The sequence below is a fragment of the Chiroxiphia lanceolata genome, chromosome 6, assembly GCF_009829145.1.
Source record: "Chiroxiphia lanceolata isolate bChiLan1 chromosome 6, bChiLan1.pri, whole genome shotgun sequence".
Lineage (NCBI taxonomy): Eukaryota > Metazoa > Chordata > Aves > Passeriformes > Pipridae > Chiroxiphia > Chiroxiphia lanceolata.
The window spans coordinates 53570314-53588852 of NC_045642.1; the positions used below are offsets into that span (position 1 = coordinate 53570314).

The 18539-nt window shown below is 39.4% G+C and overlaps 1 protein-coding gene across 1 annotated transcript; it reads left to right on the forward strand.

Annotated features, from left to right (window-relative positions):
• Positions 1-1960: 1960 nt before the first annotated feature.
• On the forward strand, positions 1961-13638 carry DLK1 (delta like non-canonical Notch ligand 1). Its single transcript, XM_032691812.1, has 5 exons — positions 1961-2168; positions 3038-3101; positions 3538-3668; positions 8111-8252; positions 12517-13638. Exons 1-5 carry the CDS (start codon positions 2099-2101, stop codon positions 13256-13258), a joined length of 1149 nt encoding a protein of 382 aa, XP_032547703.1. The 5' UTR covers positions 1961-2098; the 3' UTR covers positions 13259-13638.
• The last annotated feature ends 4901 nt before the right edge of the window (positions 13639-18539 follow it).

Here is an 18539-nt window from a genome sequence, read left to right on the forward strand (position 1 = left end):
TAAAAAATAGGTAATTTTTGCTTACCAGTGTATCTATGAAAAAAAAAGCAAGAATAAGAGAGCACAAAAATTGAAGTTTGCAATGGCCATTACAACATCATACATAGCATCGTGAGAACAAGATTTTCCTAATGAATTTTGTAAGATATCATTTTTGAACAATACAGCTGATATTCAATAGTTAACTCAGAAAATAGAAGAAATGTGTCATCATATGTCATCGGAGTATCTATTTACAATGCAAATTAGAGCAGATAATTTGACATTGATGAGTGCATGGATAAAATCTATGAATTCTACAGATTCTCTACTCTTAAAGTTTTGTAAAAAAAAGAATACAAGGAGAAATTTTTAAGATAGAAGGCAGAAAGATTAAACCCTTCCTTTGACTAGTTGGCCAAACTAATATAGGAATATCATTAAATATCACTGAAATAACAGAATACTGGTAACCATTTTAACTACCCAGGTTATCTCTTGGTCAAAAAATGCTGAGAAGGTCTAACATAACAAGGCTTCTACACCAGCAAGCAGAGAAATTATGGCCTATGAGAGGAATAAGCAACCTTGGACCTATGACAACGTGAGTGTAAACAAATAAGTAAGAAAGTCAGAACAAAAGCAAAGGGAACAGACTGACAAAGAGCTGTTGATATTAACCCTACAAAAGCACAGGCTCACAGAAAGGCAGAATAAAGGATTAATTAGTCGTCATTACCACCACATGTTCTCAGTTCTGTAGGGTGTCATTGACCATAGCCCAGCAAAGCTTGGTCTGGTGAGCAACAGCAAAAGCTGTGAGGCAAAGTAGTGTTTCAGTAGTAAAAGGAAAGCAAGATAAGCTGGGAACCCATGGAGACAATCTGTGCCCATAGAGTCAGACAGGCATAGCTTATCTCAGATACCAAAACTTTTGGAGAGCTCTGAAGAAGCAGTATCTGCCTTTCACACTTTACTCCTAAGTGTTATCTTTAACCTATCCCTCGGTTTCTGCTCTTCCTTTTTCTGGCCTTCCCTTCCTCCATTCTCGGTTAAAACTAAAAGGCAGCATTACTAGCAGCAAACCTTTTCAACCTAAGTGACATCATTGTCTTGAAGTAGAAGTAAATGGGCTATCTGAAGCTAAGGTGTGCTTTCCAATGTGTATATTTTCAGGCAGGTAATCTTGAATTAGCCCATTGTAATTCTAGAGAAAAAGCAGATGGCTGTGTAGGGTTTTTTTTTTACCATATTATAAGGATCTCTAGTTGCTTCACATAAAAGCAGACAAATTAGTAGATGAGGTCTGGTGGAAGAAAACACTGTATCTGCAGGCAGAAAACAGGCCCCTCAGGAATCCTAAAAACCAGCAGAACTTCTTTAAAAGAAGAAAACAATGAACAAGAAAAGATACAAAGAACAAGAAATACCCAGTCTATTTCCTTAAGGGACAGAGCAAAGGAAGAATAAAGAGATATAAAAGCGAAAGGTACAGAATAAAATGGAGAAATTAAATTGCCTTGTGGTGGAACTAATGTTTCTTCTTGATCTGTTCTGTGACTGTTGAAGGTAGAATTTGAGGTGCTTTGGTGGGATCTTTTTTTAACTCTCAAGCCTCAGAAACACACAGTATTTCACCTTCAATGCCTTTTTGCTGGGTCTTTTCTGAAAGAGTTGGAGCTCTGATGCGAATGACTAAGGAGAGAAGCGTTCAGATTTCTGAGGACAAGCCCCAAATTAGCTCTGTGCGGACAGCCGGAGTTAAGTTTTAAGGAGATAGAGGCGTGCTCAACACTCCTCCCCGCCAGCAGACCTCCCTTCTCCCGCGCCCTTATAGGACTCCGCAGGAGCGCAAGGTGCGCGTCTCCTCCGGCCGCCCCAGCGCAGGAGCTCGGGCTCGGAGGGGCTGGGCGGACCGTGGGCTGCCTCGCCCCGTGGGCAGCTCCCCCGCCCGCGGGTGGAAGCGGGCAGCCCTCCCCGCCCTCCGTCCCTCCTTCCCCCCGCCCCGTGGCGCCGGAGCTCGGCGGCGCTGCGGGCGGGGGGTGCTGCCGCCTTCCCGGCCCCGCCGTCCGCCGAGCTCCCCGCGGGGCGGCCGGAGCGGAGCGGCCCCGTCCCGGCCATGGGGCTGCGAGCCGCGGAGCTCCTCGGCTGCTGCTGCCTTCTGCCCCTCGTCCTGCCCGCAGCGCAAGGTAAGGCCGGCGCGGGGAGCGCGGACGGGGCACCGGCCGGACCGGGATCCTCTGCCCGGGAAATGTCGCGGTGAGGGGAGGCGGGTTGGGAAAGTTTCGGGACTTTGCCGGGGCCGGGCGGGCAGCGGCGGTGGCGGGAGTCCTCCCGCAGTCCCTCGAGGGCAAAGGCTTGTTCTGTCCTTGCTCCGGCCAGAGATGCCGGTGTATTTGGGAAGCTTCTCCTTCGTAGCAGATGGAGTGCGTTTCTCCTGTCACTGGCGTAGTGTGTCAGTGGCTAACGGTGATATTTCAGAGGAGTATTACTTGATGCAAATACTTAAACAAACAAACACAAACTGTGAGTGAGATATCTTCTCCTTAACTTATGTTATTTATGCATGAGTTAATGAAAGTGATTATTTTTACACGATGGAGGGTTGAAAAGAATTTAACACTTTTCTTGTAAGTTGTTTGAAATGTAATTTTTTTTCTGACTAAAGGTACTTTTGTGTTTCAAGTGGTTCTGCAACAATGCGTTTGGAGCGGCATGGTGTGAAACGACGTCCATGGATCTTCTCTGACATTTCTCTTAACGCGGTGTATAGGGATATTTCATACACTTTGTGTGCTTAAGTGACTTAGTGTTCTTTTGCTGTTAATTCTATATGGCATTTCACTTGCCCTATAGGAACATTCTATAACATGTTCTAGATTAAGTTAATTTAAAATTTTATGTTGCAAAAACATTTGTTTGTAGTAAAAAACCAGTACATTATGCATTCTGGGTTCTTTTAAAACATCAATAGTGTGTAAAGGACATGATGTCATTTTGGTTTTTTTTGAGTGCTGATTTTTCTGGCTTGATGTTTATAAAAAATCTCTTCTTCCAGGCGTGAACTGTAGAACTGGCTGTCACCCAGAGAATGGATTTTGTGAATCTCCCAATGAATGCAGGTAAAAAGATCTGTCAGACACTGCTATTAACACAGGAGTGGACAGCTTCAATAATTCATCGTCCTGGTAAAACAGATAGAAGCTGAAATGGTTTGCTCTTTGAAAACATGGAACTGTAATGGAACAGCACTCTACGATACAGTTACGAGACAGTAACTGCAATAATAGAGCATAGATGTCTAGATGTCTTTTTAATTTACTTTTTCCAGTACGAAGTATTTACATTGATTAGCTTTTTTCTTTCTCACTGAATGAAATGGTTTTCTTCACATAAACTCCCTCTAGTATCCCAGAAACATTGATGGTATCCTTTTGTTCAAATAGTCCAGTTTGGTATACAAAAGTTTATTTGTTGTGCCTCACAAAGAAGAACATCCTTGTAATGTTGTTTATTAAAAATGAACTATGTCTCTATCTTGTCTTTTATCTCTTTCAGGTGTCAACCTGGCTGGCAGGGTGCTCTTTGTAATCAGTGTGTTCCTTTCCCTGGGTGTTTGCACGGCAGCTGTGCCAAGCCCTGGCAGTGCATCTGTGAGGAGGGCTGGGTTGGCAGCCTCTGTGACATAGGTTTGCACATCCTTTCCTGTTCTTGAACAAATGAGGGAAGCAGCCCCATCTGGTGCTGAAGACGCGCAAAGTCCTGGAGAACTAATTTTGAAATACTGAATGTTAGCTCCAGATAAGGGGATTCTGGGCAGCAGCATGTAAACCTCGAACTTTTATAATAATTTAGGCAGAAGCATGTAGTATCTTTTGTAGTTGGCATATGTGTGAGCAAAGTGTAAACACATGCTATTTTAAACATTTATTATCATGGGCAAGGCTAACAAATAACTGCTCCCTTGTTAATATAAGGCCTTTTTGTAGAAATACAGTTGTCTTGTATATATTAAATATAATTTGAAATATTAAATATAATTTGAAATATTTATGTAGCAGATTGTATATATATGCTACTTTCTTAATACTTCTTGAAAACAAAACCATTGTGCTTATTTCTTCCTTTGCTTAACCCACTGATGGTGCAGTGGAGTAACATTACTACAACTGAGGAAAAAAGTCTGCTTGAACAGGCTGCCACTTCCCTCTCAGGTCTGAGAGGGAAGAGCTGTGTGTGGGCTCTCTCACCCCTTGCCACTCAGAATGAGCCAGCTTAGCGTAAGCAAGTTGAAGAACTGGCCTTTGTTGAGCTGGTTTATTTTGGCTAACACAGGCCAATGTTCAGTCAAAGAGATCTGAGGAGACAGAAATCACATGAACATCCAGGAGCATGCACTTGTTCTGCCCACGTAGCTGCAGCTGGAAGAGGACAAACGTCCAGGGACTCATTCTCTTTCCATGCCTTTCAGGCTTTTGTTGGTATCTGGCTTATAATTTATAGAGTATTCCTGAGTTCTACAATGCGTAGCCAAAGCAGTAATTAATGATGACGGTTTGAACTGGATAAGATTTTCAAGATGACTAAAAGACTCAGATGATTTTAGGTAGTTCACATCCTTGCAGTGACATGGACTTTGGTGCAAGGTTCTCAGGTACTCATTTATGTTTTCATCAGGTTTTGCAGCTTGTACTTACTGGCTGCACATGTGAGAATAGAGAGGCTTCTTAGTTTAAAGCTAGTCCTAGTGTGTTTACAGAAGCTGTGGTAGCAGTAAACTCTCAAATGCTGTGGACACATCTCACAGATATGTTTGTACCTGAGATAGCCACCTAAACTCATTACAGTTGGTGAGGAGTAATGGGTCCCTCTGTGACCTACAATCATAGATTTCCAAAGCTAGACAGAACAACCCACATCTGCCACCTTAGGAGGCTCAGTTCTGTTGCTTATTGGTAAATGCAAAGGACCACGTTTTTAAAGGTACCATCCTCACAGCTACTTTTAAAAGCTTTAAGTGCCTGCCTGAATTTCTTAGTATTAATATATCTTTGCAATTCTGAGCCTTGCAACGTTTTCCTCTTGCAACTGATCCTTAGGACGCAAAAGAATGCATTGAAAATTATTACCCATCACTTTATGGAAAAATATTAGTTTAATACATAATGATTAGCATAGTCCTATAATACCAGAAAAGATATCCCTTCTTAAGTGCAGAAACTATTATTTCTCTCAACACTCAGAGGCATCTCAGAGTCTTCTTTGCTGATTTGAATCTAGATCCCCATGAAGAACTGCCAAGAATATTCAGCCAATAAGACATAACCATCTTTTTATCTGCAGTGACACGTTATGGTGACAGTCTTTCATCTCGGTGGTTTTACCTACTCTAAATGCATTGGTTAACCACAAGGGATCAAGAGATCTCATCTTCTTGCTACTGGAAAGTTGCTACAAATTGTTATCCTGACCCAATAAAGCACTGAGACCTCAAATGAGTTGATTGCTCAGCCCCTGATCTCATCATCCTCTGCCAAAAAGTTGGTGTCAGTTTCCTGGTAGTAAAAGTCATTACAGGCAGCTACAACTCATTTACAGGTACCACTGAATGAAACTTGATTTGGTTGGGAAAATGGAAGGAAAAACCCAGACGGGAAAACTGGGAGGGTCTGAGGTTCATTGGCCACTACTGCAAACACTTGAAATATTTGTAAAATACAGGTATAGTTGCAGCATCTTATTTGTTTGCTAAGCATAGGAGTGAAAAAGATGATTTGGACTAGTGGTGATATCTTTTTTTTCTGTTTTCTAGAAAAGTTGCTGTATGATCTCCTTGTCTTGTATCATGGAAACTCCTTTCTGGAGTAGTTTTAGATCACCAAGTGATTTGCTAACGCCTGTAATTGGGTAGCTGGTTTTTTTAGTGTGGGCAGCCTGGTTCTCAGTGCAAGTCAAAAATGACCTTCCCAGTACTTTAGAGGCACACAGGTTCTCCTTTGGGCTTGATCCACTGTAAACCTGTAGGTACAAATCAGAATAATTTATGACTATTATTGTAGTCACATGGACGTGACACTTGAAGAAGGACATCTGTGAATTGATGTCAGTGTTAGCACTGCTGGTTAATCTCTGCAGTGGAGTGCACCAACCTGTCCAACTGAATGCCATGGCATCTTCTCATCTTGTGGAAACACAGCCTTGGAGTCAGGTATACGAACACCTGGAACCAGGCTGCATAGCACAGTTTCCTTCTGCAGCTGATACGCACTGCACAGTATAGGAGCCACATCAAACACTGCCCATAGCAAAGGGAAAAACAATTTAGTCAATTTATTTCCAAGAAAAAATGACAGCCCAGTCAGAATATATGATCCACCTTGCTAAATCAGATCTGTCATCTTGTCACCCCTGGCTGTGCCTACACAGTCTTGTTAGCAGGTCCATGACCTCCTGCTTGAATGCTCACCTCAGTTTGGCTAAAAAGCCAACATATGGTGTGAGCTGGGAGTATACTGTGCTACTTGTCACTTGACTGCTTTGCCAAGGGCACGTGTTGGTAAACTGCCATCAGAGAGTGCACGTAAAGCCTCTAATGCCCATGCTAAGCATGCATGAGACAGGAGTTAAAAATTCTGCTGTGACACACCACTACTGAGTGTGTCTTCCTCATAAAAATATTTAGTGATTGCTTCACGTACTGCAGCATGACAACTTAGTTTTAGGCAAATATTAATTAATTTATTGGGAATATGAATTTTGCCATTCATAATACATGTGTAAATGTAACATTTATTTTTTTGGGTTCTCATCTTAGACTCAGTTATCACTTGAAGCAAGCAAGTCACTTAGTTGTTGACCTTTTGAGAGGAAAAATAGAGAAAGAGGGCTAATTGAGGCTGATTATATATTATGTTTGAAAAAGACCTGGTACAGCAACCTTTTCAGTTGTGTTTTAAAATTAAATCCCTCACATAAAATACTGACAGCAATGTGTTTGTGTATATATATATATATATATATATATACATACCTACATATATATATATATATTTCACACAGTTTCCATGCTCCTGCATCAAAGTACATGCTTTATTAGCTGCCTTTAGAGCCTGAGAAAACAGCTGGCAGACAACATTGCTCCAAAAAGCATTCAAGGTTACTTTGGTCCTTGTGACAATGGGAGCTTACACTCAAAGTGCATGCTAAGTTGTTGTTTTGCAATGAGAACAGGCTAATACATTAGAAAATAGAACCTTTTTTCCAGTGAAGATTGTATTTGAAAGCTAAGGCTGTTGTTTTGCTATGGTTAAAATTTTGCAGTACCTCATGATACCTTCTAAATTTCATTTTATTTTATGCTGTGGAAAGCAAAATATAGATGCTCTTAAATCTCTTTTCATCTTCTTAGAAAGTGTGTATGTGCACATGTGTGTGCAAAGCATTGGAAAACTTCCAGTCAGCACTTCTCTACAGCTGCTCCATTAGCTGGCTAAAATATGCACTTTTTGTTTATTTAGTTTTAATTATTTTAAAAATTCAGTAATTGTTTGAGTGGGAAGTGGCTCAGCAGGGAAATTGTAAAGAAAATGAGATGTGTGACTTTGGATCCAGACATCATACAGCTCTCTCTTCTGGTACAGTTATGTAAGGGTTGAATGTAGCCCAGCCAAAAGATGAAATTTTAGCAGATTGTTTTTAACTTGCTGATCTCTGTTTTTATGAAATGTTTGCTCATAAGCACATAATGATATGGGCAGGGAGCAGGGAGAATTCCGAGTTCCTGATTGCTTTATCAGAATTCTGCTCATGGAGAAGCCAACATTGTGAAAGGATGGCTAGACTACGTAGAAATTCTTTCTCCCATACTAATATTTCCTTTCTAATGTTACTTATTTATAGAATGGAGCAATTCAAGCATATTTTGCAAGGGGGAGCTAAAAGGAGAAGAGCTGAAATTGCTTGCAGTGGTTCAACAACTTGAACTCCATTTTAACAGAGGAAGGAATAGACCAGCATTTATAAAATGCATGATGAAGGACTATTAAAGCTATATTTTATTTGACGTATTGCATACCATTTACTGATCCTTTCTCATTAGGCTGACTGAACCCTGTTGGATTTTTTTAAACAGATATTCACCCATGTTCTGCAAAGCCCTGCACCAATAACTCAACGTGCATAGAGACTGGTGATGGAGGATATATTTGTCTGTGTGCCCAGGGATTTACAGGAAAAAACTGCCATCTCAAGAAAGGACCATGCATTATTAATGGGTAAATATTGATTTCTGATGTGAATTTAAAATCTACACTTCTACTGACTAGTAGTCAGAATTTTTTTGCTAAGTGGAAGTATCTCTGTGCTAAAATAAATAATGCTTTCATAGTGATGATATTACTATTAAACTTTACAAATCTGATCTATTAATATTTTAAAGATTTACAGATTATCAGCACGGGTTTATGTGCACAATTTGAGTACTAAAAGTGCTAATTTGCACATCTTATTGCGGTGAATTTATGCCTTCACATGATTTTTGTAAAAAAAATTGAAGTAACCTCCCATCCTGTGCTCCCACCTCTAGTGAGGGATAACTGTATGTACAAAGAATATACACTGATGAGAACAGTAGCCAAAGACACAAGCTGTCTACATGAAAACATCTAGTCCATCAGTCTGTCATTTTTCTTAACTAACATATATATATGTCTGTAGTTTACTGAAGGAGATAATCTCTCTTCCATCAGAACAGGATGTGGGGACCATTGATCTACATTCTTTATGAGAAGAGGGACATTAGGAAAAGCATTGCCAGTAGGTTGAGGGAGGTGATCTTTCCCTTCTGCTCAGTCCTGGTGAGACACATCTGGAGTGCTGGGTACAGTTCTGGGCTACCCAATATGAAAAGGACGTGGCCATACTGGAGTGAGTCCAGTGAAGAGCCATGAAGATGATGAAGGGATGGGAACATCTCTCCTATAAGGGGATAGTGAGATCTGGATTATTTAGCCTTGAGAAGAGCAGGCTCTGAGGAACGTACTCATGTATAGGAATACCTGACGGGCAGAAGCAAAGAAGACAGAGCCAGATTTGAGGTGCTCAGTGAAAGGGCAAGACTCAGTGGACTAAAGAACTTCCAATGCACTGCTAGAAATGCTTAAAAAAAGGAAGACCTTTCAGTGTTAAAGAAAATGTGAACTGGTGAAATCTTCTAGCTTGTCAGAGATCTAATCCCATAAGTATACAGAATGCCTTTCTGTTGGATACAAGCTTGTTAAAACTATCACCTTAAAATCACAGTTATAGGAGATTGCCTTCTTGCTCTCTATTGGTACCCTCTGATTCTCTTTTTGCTCAGATAGATAGTAATGAATATTCAGATCTACCTTATGACTGAATCTTCCTGAAGACTTGTACACTCTTGTTTAAGGAACATTAACACCTCTCACTCTCTCTGGCAAGAATTGCTATTCTTCCACAACTTCATGTCAGTGGAATTTTTTTACTATTGCTTTTAACTGGTAAATTAAAAGCACTCACATAGTGCTGTCTGAGTTTACTTTCAGCTTCTAAAATAGCTGCTCTCACTTACCTATTTTTTTTCATTGATGATGAGGACATTTAAGTTCCTTGAAAGTGCAATGAATCATATCCAAGCTACTTGCCTAATATAGGGGATGTGAATAGCTTTCTCTTCATCTGTAGAGAAAGTATTTCAGTAATTCAGTGTGAACATGTATCCTAACTATCCCAAAGAACAAGTGAGTTCCAAAAGTACAGCATCAACAAAATAACACAGATTAGTTCCATGTAATTCCTTAAAATCCTTATGGTTTTAAATTACTGAAACTACATTTTTGTGTTGGTACTCTGTGTTTGAACTGTATGCTCATGAGTCAGTCTGGAAATCATGAACAGTTTTTCTTAAGGAAACAATATAATTGAAACAGTGATTCTTTTTCTCTAAGAAGCTGTCTTTTTTTCAGGAAAATGAGCAGCAGTATCTGAAAATCTGCTTTATGTTCAAAAAGACAACTGTTCTCAGCATAAGCATTCTGTGTCTGCTAACAATTCACAGTCCCCCAGAGTGCATCCCACATCCTGGAAAAAGACCTCATCAGATGGTGTACTTTCATTCACATCTCACTTCCTTTCAGTTCCTCTCTACCTCATTGGTAATGTTAACAATGTTGATATTACTAAGTATTCCTGCTGGCTCCTTAGTTAATATTCACAGATGGAACCAAGACAATTCACAAATCGAAGTGTTTGTTCTAGTCCGTTTACATGTATCTGCGTTAGTGACCTCTGTGTGATATTTTGAAGTTTTGCTTTGAAGCAAAGCAGCAAATGGTACTTTCTAAAAAGAAAACACAGTATCTGGAAAGCAAAGAAGTGGTATGTACGTTTCCACAAGTAACCCTTCATGTACCATGCCTTGCAGTGTTAAATGCCAAAAATGCAAAGACACTGAATTTAATCAAGGAAATAAATACTAAGGCTTCATTTATTTAAATATATTTAAATTAGGCAAATGCAATCAGTATTAGCAATAAACAAATAATTTTTTTAAAAATTCTGCATATTTCTTCTTAACTGTTCTTTATTTCAATTGCTCACATTTCTGTAAGGTTCAGAAAAAAGTTTACACTTACATTCTCCAGCAATTTCTTCTCATTTCACTAGAAATTACTGAAATTCAACCAAAACATGAGGATTCAAACCTCTACATATTGTCATATCCAAAACAGCTTGTCCAGTTTTCCATGGGACCTGTAAAGGTACAAGAGGGTGTTAAACTCTCCAAGAAGTCAATAACTACTCCAGGACTGTACAACTACAACTTCCATGTTTTACTTAAAGGAGACATAGTAGCTGGTTACTCTGTTAAAATTCCTTATCACCTCGAGTTATCACTAACAATGGCTATGGCAAGGGGACAATGACACCTTTTGCTTTCCTAATACTGCTTCCAGACTTCCAATATGTTCTTCTAGTAGCTTTTTTTTCCAGCTAGTATCTACAGTGAAGGACAATACAAGAGGAAAGACAAGAGGACAATACAAGAGGAAACAGCGGAAAACAGACAGATGATTCCTCTATCACAATACTCAGACTCTCCTGAGGCCACCAAGTACTTCAGTTCCCAGTGAAGCCAGAGGTGCTTGGAGTAATCTCTGTCACAGCTAGTCCCAGAGTAATGGGTGGGCATTTGAATAGCTCAACCTTATTCTGACCAGAAGTCAGGGACCACTTGTAGTCAGGAGCTTATAAGTCCTTCACAGTCATCTCATTCAGACATCAACAGATCTCTTAAATTCCTGTGTCCCACCATGGAAATCCATAATGGCCTGTTCTACTGACCACTGCATATGTGAAATATCTGCATCCATGAAGCTGTGACGTTCACTATCCCCGGGACTTTCCCCTGGAAATATAACACTTAAAGAACAGCTTGAACTTCTCAACTATCAACTAGTACTGTGCTGTGTGTCTTCAGGGATACATAAGTGTTTTAAGAAAACACTTTTAAGAAAATGTTGTCAAAGAGGCTTGTCCTAAGCTCTACCAAATCTTTTTCATTTTTTACAAAGTAAGTTTTAAAAGCTTTGTTCATATGTGATGAGCTGCCATAAAAGTGGGGTTTGAGATTTATTTGTAAACCTGGGACCCAGGGACCCTTCACTTCCAGCAGAGACAGCTAAAAGTCTAAGCCCACTGTGCACAGATCCACTGAATTGACACATTTGTGCCAGTCAGTGGGTAGGCCTGTCCTTTGGTGTTGTGCTCAGTAAGGCACAATTGCATTGTAAAGGTAAAAAAGATCTCTCAGTTAATTTATATCACTTAAAACATAGTACCAAGCTATTAGTTGTTAAGTTCTTAAAGAGTTTGCACAAATACTTGTTTTCCTGTGGTCCTGCCCTCACATTACAGCTGTCTTTGCCAAATCTGAAATTATCTCATTTATATTTTTTACTATAATTATCAAAATTTTTGGCTGAACAGCAGTTTGTAGGAAAGTATCTGCTTGCTTCTAAATTTTTTTGTGTCATGAAACACCAGAGAGGCACAATAAAAACATGTAGTCGCTATGGCAGAGTGTTTTGCTCTGTCACTACAATATATAGATTATCTTATGAATAATCAGGTAGAGAAGAAGCAACCATGCTGCTCATGTCTTTGTTCTGTCTTGTCTGAATAGTTGCTAAGCTAAATAGCTCCAAGCGTATGAAAGCAGTGGGAAGCTTAATTTGAATAAATGTTTGAAATAATTTAAAATCCCTTCACAGCTCTTCAGATTGAATTTGTATACTAGTGTACTAATCCTGCCCGAAGGGTCAGCAGAAGATGTTATAATCAGTATTGGCAAAGCTGTTGAGCAAACTCATTCTTGATTCAACTTCATTGACTTTAGTGGATTTGCATTTGGAATTGCTCTTTAAAGAATACCAGCTCCTTTTGTTATATAAAGTGTTTCATAAAAGCTCCTTTCACTGGACATCAATTTTTCTATTTGTTTGTTATCTTTTCTAGCTCTCCCTGCCAGAATGGAGGAACATGTGTTGATGACAATGGTTTTGCACCACATGCTTCCTGTCTGTGCCCTTCTGGTTTTGCTGGCAACTTCTGTGAAATCGACAGAGATGACTGTGAATCCAACCCTTGTGAAAATGGAGGAACGTGTACAGATATTGGTGTGGGTTTCAGCTGTTCTTGTCCCCATGGCCATACGGGAAAGCTCTGCAGCAGCCGTGTCATATTCTGTGCCAGTGGCCCCTGTGAGAATGGAGGGACTTGCAGTGAACATCCCCAGGGAGGGTTCGAATGCATCTGTAAACCAGAATTCATTGGTGTTACCTGCAAACATCCCAGCAAAAACACAAGTCTTTCTGGAGTGAATATGGAAAGAAAGCATATGCAGAATTACAAGCCACCCTCAAAAGCTCATCATAGATCAGTGCATCAACAGCAAGAAATCCTGAAAATAACAGTGAAAGAAACAATCCAAGATGCAGATCCTTTTCTGAGCAGAAGCCAGGTCATATGTTTTGTTGTTCTGGGCTTGCTTACGTGTCTTGTTGTCTTGGGCACAACCGGGATTGTTTTTTTTTCAAAATGTGAAATGTGGCTTGCTAATGCCAAATACAGTCATCTTCTGCGCAAGAAAAAGAACTTTTTTCTGAAGTCTAACAATGGGGAAAACCTCTCAGTTAATATTATCTTCCCAGAGAAGATCAAGTTGACTAATTACACTAAGAACTACACTGCCATCTAGGCCCTTGAAAGCCGAGCAGCAACTTGCAACTTTTCATAGCAATATGTAAAATTTGTTGCCTGCGGTTGGCCTCAGTATTTGTGGGTATATTTGCTGTAAATTTTGCTGGGTGATAATGAAGAAATGTAATACATCTGTCTAGCTAAGGATTTTTTCATTCCCCAAAATAAAAGGTAAAAAAAAAAAGGATAAAGAGCAAGGAATGTTAATTTTATTTCTTTTTAAGGCAGCTATTTTTTGTAAAATAAAAAGACTTGTTTACCATTGGAACGGTATTGTAGCTTTCTTGTCTTGTGCACAGTGTATTTGGCAAATACAGTACTTGTAAATTACTTAGTAATGCTATTTTTTTTTTTAATAAACAGCAGTTAAGGGCTATACTGGTTTATTTATTCATTTGTAAATGTTACACTACAGCAAAGTCCGCAACAAGTGTCCCTGCTTAATTCTTCTGCTATATGTGATAAAGACCTTAGAGATTGTGACAAGAGGAGCAAATTCACATTGATGCCTCAGCTATTCAGTCAGTTTTGCTATTTTTACATGCTTATAAGAGAGATTACTCTTTCTATAGATTCTTACAGGTCTTCAAGGTATTAATTTGAGGTCAAAGGTCTCTTGCTTGAAATGCTGCATCTATAAATTGTTCTATTTATCTATTTTAAAATGTTAAAAAGGTGTTCAATGTCTTTGATCACACTTGCTTTTTAGACAATTTTTAGAGATTTAAAGGATTTGATTCTGACTTTTCTATAAATACTCCTTAAAGAACTCTGCCTATAGAAGTATCCTTCATGCCTGTGTCATGGGGAGAAATGAAAAGATATCATGTGTCACCTGAAATAGAACAGCTGCTTTTAATTCTTCACTTCTGCTTTTTCTGTCACATTTCAAGGAGAGGACAAGGTTTTCAAGAATCAAAATCAGCACTGGCAAACAGGCAAAGGGTCATGAAAGCCACAAAATTGTCAGGGGCCTGAGGGCATCAAAAAGTCTTAACCTCCCTGAGGAACCTCACCTGGGGCTGTCACCCATCCCCTGCCCAGGTCCGTTTCAGGTCAGCTCTGTGCTGTTCTGGTCTGAGCTGTGCTGTAGGAGTGCTGATCTCCACCTCTACCTACTGGTGGACCTTGGACTATCTACTGTTGGTAGCCCATCTGCTGGATGGACCCTTTGTATCTGTGCTCCAGCCCTGTCTCTGGCCTGTCTCCTTTCACTCCTGACTGGAGCCCATGGATGGACGCTGGACCTGGTTCAGCACTTGTTGTGTCTGGAAGTGCCGATGGACATCATTACCAGCGATAGCTCTGGCAATGTGTTCAGCTTCTGTGAGACTGGGCTGTTGGTGAGGGCATGGGTATGTCCCACCCTGGGGCATGGCCCTCTTGGGTCTCCCACCTTCATTTCCTAACTGGTCAACCTTACACTGACTGCTCCCTGCAAGAGAAAGAAACAAAGAAACAAGGGAAAAAAAAAAAACCAACCAAAAAAACCCCAACCAAATAATTTTGAACTGCAGTGCCTAAAGATATCTTTAATTGCTGTTAAGTAACAATTTATTTCCCCAGCCACCCTAGATAGGAACTATTAGCAGCTTCTTCTAAGCTCTCTATTCCCAAATCCACTAACAGCTACTCAATTAAAAAAACAAAACAAAACAAAAGAAAAACCCCAACCAAACAAAGAAACAACAACAACAAAAAAGCAAACAAAAAACCAAACCAAAACTAAAAAACAACAACAAAACAAAACAACAACAACAAAAAAAACCACTTTAAAGCATGCTGTATTGCTGATAATATTTGCACGTATCATAGCCTTACAACGTAGTGCTAACAGTGTTCAGATACTACTATGGAAAGTTGACTTCTAGAAAACAGGGTGAAAATTTTAAAGGATTCTCTCTTTCAAAACTCTTGTTGGGAAGACAAACATTCATCAAACCCAGCAACTTTTCAGTTAGGTGTAGTGAAGTCTGAAGGTGACGTAGAAACCCAGATGAATACAAAACCAGGTAAACAGAGTTGAATTTCAAGCCATGAAACATGAGTCCCAGGAGTTGACACATTTCTTTTAAAACAATATATTTTAAACATATAATTCAGTTTTGTGCATTTTAATGTAATCTGTTCTGTGATTAGAGATATGTTAGGCTCAATTTGGAGATAATCAGAAACATGGATAACTCCATTAGGTAGCTTGCAGCTTTGATTCAGAACCAGTTACAGCTTTAGATACCTGCTAGGAATCAATGATTAAATTCCTGAGCCAGCTGAACACCTTCACCTCTCTTTGGGCAGAGGCTCCCTCAGCATTTATAGCTTTGTGTGCTCCAGGCCAGAGCAAGGCTTTAACTAACAAAGCTTTGTATTTTAAACATACAAAATGTAGGTAATTATAATTCATATTTATAAATTGTTACCTTATTTTTGGCCATGGTGACCTAGTTGGCAGCTCCTCCATCATAGTGTATTTCTTTGTATGTGAGCTGAGCATCTGCTCGGCGCAAAAAAACAGATTTCAACTCCCAGTATCCTACCTATCATTCGTGGTGTCAGTGAACAGTATAGAAGGCTGCTATTGTCCTGCTATACTCTCCAAAGGGAAAAAGTGTTACCTTAAACATGAAAGTCTGGAAAAAATAATAGCTGTCTTTAGCTTCTCTGTTCCAGAAAAGAGTTAAACATACGTATGTTTGTTTCTCATATCTGTGCTCTTAGTGTAGTGAGTAGCTCCAAAGACTTATCACCACATCAGTCACAGAGAACTGGAATGATAAAAAAGATTTAAGTTATGGTGTCTGGATCAGTAGCCTGCAACTCGTCTCCAAAGCAAGAAGTTTAAAACAAGCATTATGCATAAACACTGACATAAGAGCAAAGAGAAGACAGAGTATTGATACCACATCAATGTTATGTTAATACTACATATTATTTATTAATGGACAGAGAACAACATACCTTTGATACCTATTGCCAGAGGTACCAAGCTATGTTGCCATGTCTCACCTTTTGATTTCTCAGTCTCTCCTTTAGTCAGCAATGATGTCTCAGACTCAAACTCACCTCTGCCTTACTGCCCGTGAAAAGAAAAAAATTAATAAAGACAACTGGGTTGAGGGATGGGTTGGGACGGTGGGACAGTTTGTTAAGGACAGTAGCTCCCTCTTGTCCCCAGGGTATGGGAGAATATTATTATGTATGGGAGAATATTATTATGTATTTTTATTTTACTTATCTCCCTTTGAGCCATCTTAGCTTCTGTTCCTGCTGTGCTAACAAAAAAAGACCATTAGATGTTCCACAAATACCTGGTTTTTAGAGACAGGTTGTGGATGTTTTTCTACATTGTTTTTTCGTTTGTTTAGGATTTGTTTGGGTAGTGTGTTTTTTGGGGTTTTTTTGGGGGGGTGTTGTTTAGTTGGTTGTTTTGGGGGATATTTCATAGCCATGGTGGGGGAGAGGTCTGTCTGCTATAAAAGTAGAACATTTGAAGAAATAATCATCAAATTCTGGACAAGGATGCCTATATAGAGAATACATACATGGCCTTTCTTTTCACTACCATTCTTGATATCTGTCTATAAACCAATAATGTATGCAGTTTTTATCAGTAAATATCCTGTTTATAAATGCTAAACCATCTGCTGATGATATATCCACAGCAGCCCAGCTAGTTTGCTCTCCAGGGTTGATAACCTGAGTTCTGTTTTCAAAGAAATATTTAGATCCAGGTGGAACATGGTATTCCTATCTAAAACAGACCTTCAGCTTTTGAGTATGAAACTAGTTAAGGACCTGGCTGCAGATATATATACAAACTGTCCCTGAAGAGAACAGCCCAGAATATGCTGCCCAAGCACAATACTTCACAACTATGTCATTCCCTCTCCAAGTTCTCAAATTTACCTTGGCAAATTTATTTACCATTACCGCCTTAAGGGCAAAACAATTTGTTGCGGATATAGAACTCTCTCTTTTTTGTTGGTTTTCTTTTTTTTTTTTTTTAAATACAGGATTTTCCTGGCAGAACTACGTGCATATGCATCCAGAGAACATTAAATCATTGCACATGTACTATACATACAGTGTGAATTTTCCAAAACACATCTCATTTACTATGCATTTCTTGTGAATGAGCCATGAACAAACCTTGCATTCCTGGATGTCATGCAGCTAAGGAAAATATCCAGTTCCACCTGGCTTAGGTGAAAGAATTGTCTTGAGAAAAGTCTTTTGTAGTTGCTCAAGCCATATTAGGGTCAACACTTCAGGTCCATGGGCCAGTTTTGTTGCATCTCTGTGGCCGTCAAATGAGATCAACCCAGAAAATATACTGGGTATTAGATTTAGCTCTTATAACATCAAGTAATATTTTGAAGTTTCTCCTGATTTTTTTGGAAGGAAATGAAGATATGATTATTTTAAAACTTTTCAGGAGGCAGAACAAGACTTCATATAAAGGGGAACATTTCAGTCCCAAATATAAACTGAACTGTTGCTCTGGGATTTGAAGGAACCATTCAGTTAATTAATTTTGTTCATTAGCTCTAAAACTCAAAATGATCCTCAAGATGGAGAACTTGTGCTGAAGGTCATATCTGAGTGAGGGTCCCAGAGAAGTTCATAGGAACATAATGAAGAGTGTAGTCCTTATCCATTGCAATCCAGACAAATTTTGTGGGCACAGAGCAACATTCTTAGATTTTCACGGTCTCTCAAAGGCAAGTTTGAGCAACTTTGAAGATGCTAAAATATGAAGGTGATATAATATAAAGAAGAGGGACTAAGCCAGGCTTAAAGAGGAGTTTTTATTGGGCCAAATATGTTTTTATAATTTTTTACTCCATGAAGCTTGGATACTGTTTTATTCTTTCTCTTTCCATCAACTTCCCTCTTTCAGAATTACGTGCTTGATATTAATTGCAGCCTTATACTGTGTTTATCCGCTTGATGGCAGCATTTGAACATAGAACCGTTTGAATCTCTTGAAACTCTTCCCTTCGCGTTTTACATTGCAAAGTTTGTAACCCATTCCCAGCGATTGGTTACGGGAAAATGGCAAAAGGAGAGAACAGGGACATGCCAGTAGCTCTTTGCCTGTAGGTAGCCACTGCTCATGGCATGGTGTGCTGCAGCATAAAGACAGCGTTTCTCCCACAGAATTGCTGTTCTTACTTGAAATTAAACTGACAGTAGAATTTAGCCATTCATCTAACTTGTACATGGCTTTTGATAGACCAAATGCAGACAGTATAAATTTTTAAAGTGTTCAAGGCCAT

Bases quoted from the DNA above. Each gene is read 5' to 3' on its own strand.
- DLK1 (XM_032691812.1), top strand. From the start codon at position 2,099: ATGGGGCTGCGAGCCGCGGAGCTCCTCGGCTGCTGCTGCCTTCTGCCC. The intron at 2,169-3,037 runs GTAAGGCCGGCG...CTCTTCTTCCAG, and splicing joins CGTCCTGCCCGCAGCGCAAG to GCGTGAACTGTAGAACTGGC. The intron at 8,253-12,516 runs GTAAATATTGAT...TATCTTTTCTAG, and splicing joins GGACCATGCATTATTAATGG to CTCTCCCTGCCAGAATGGAG.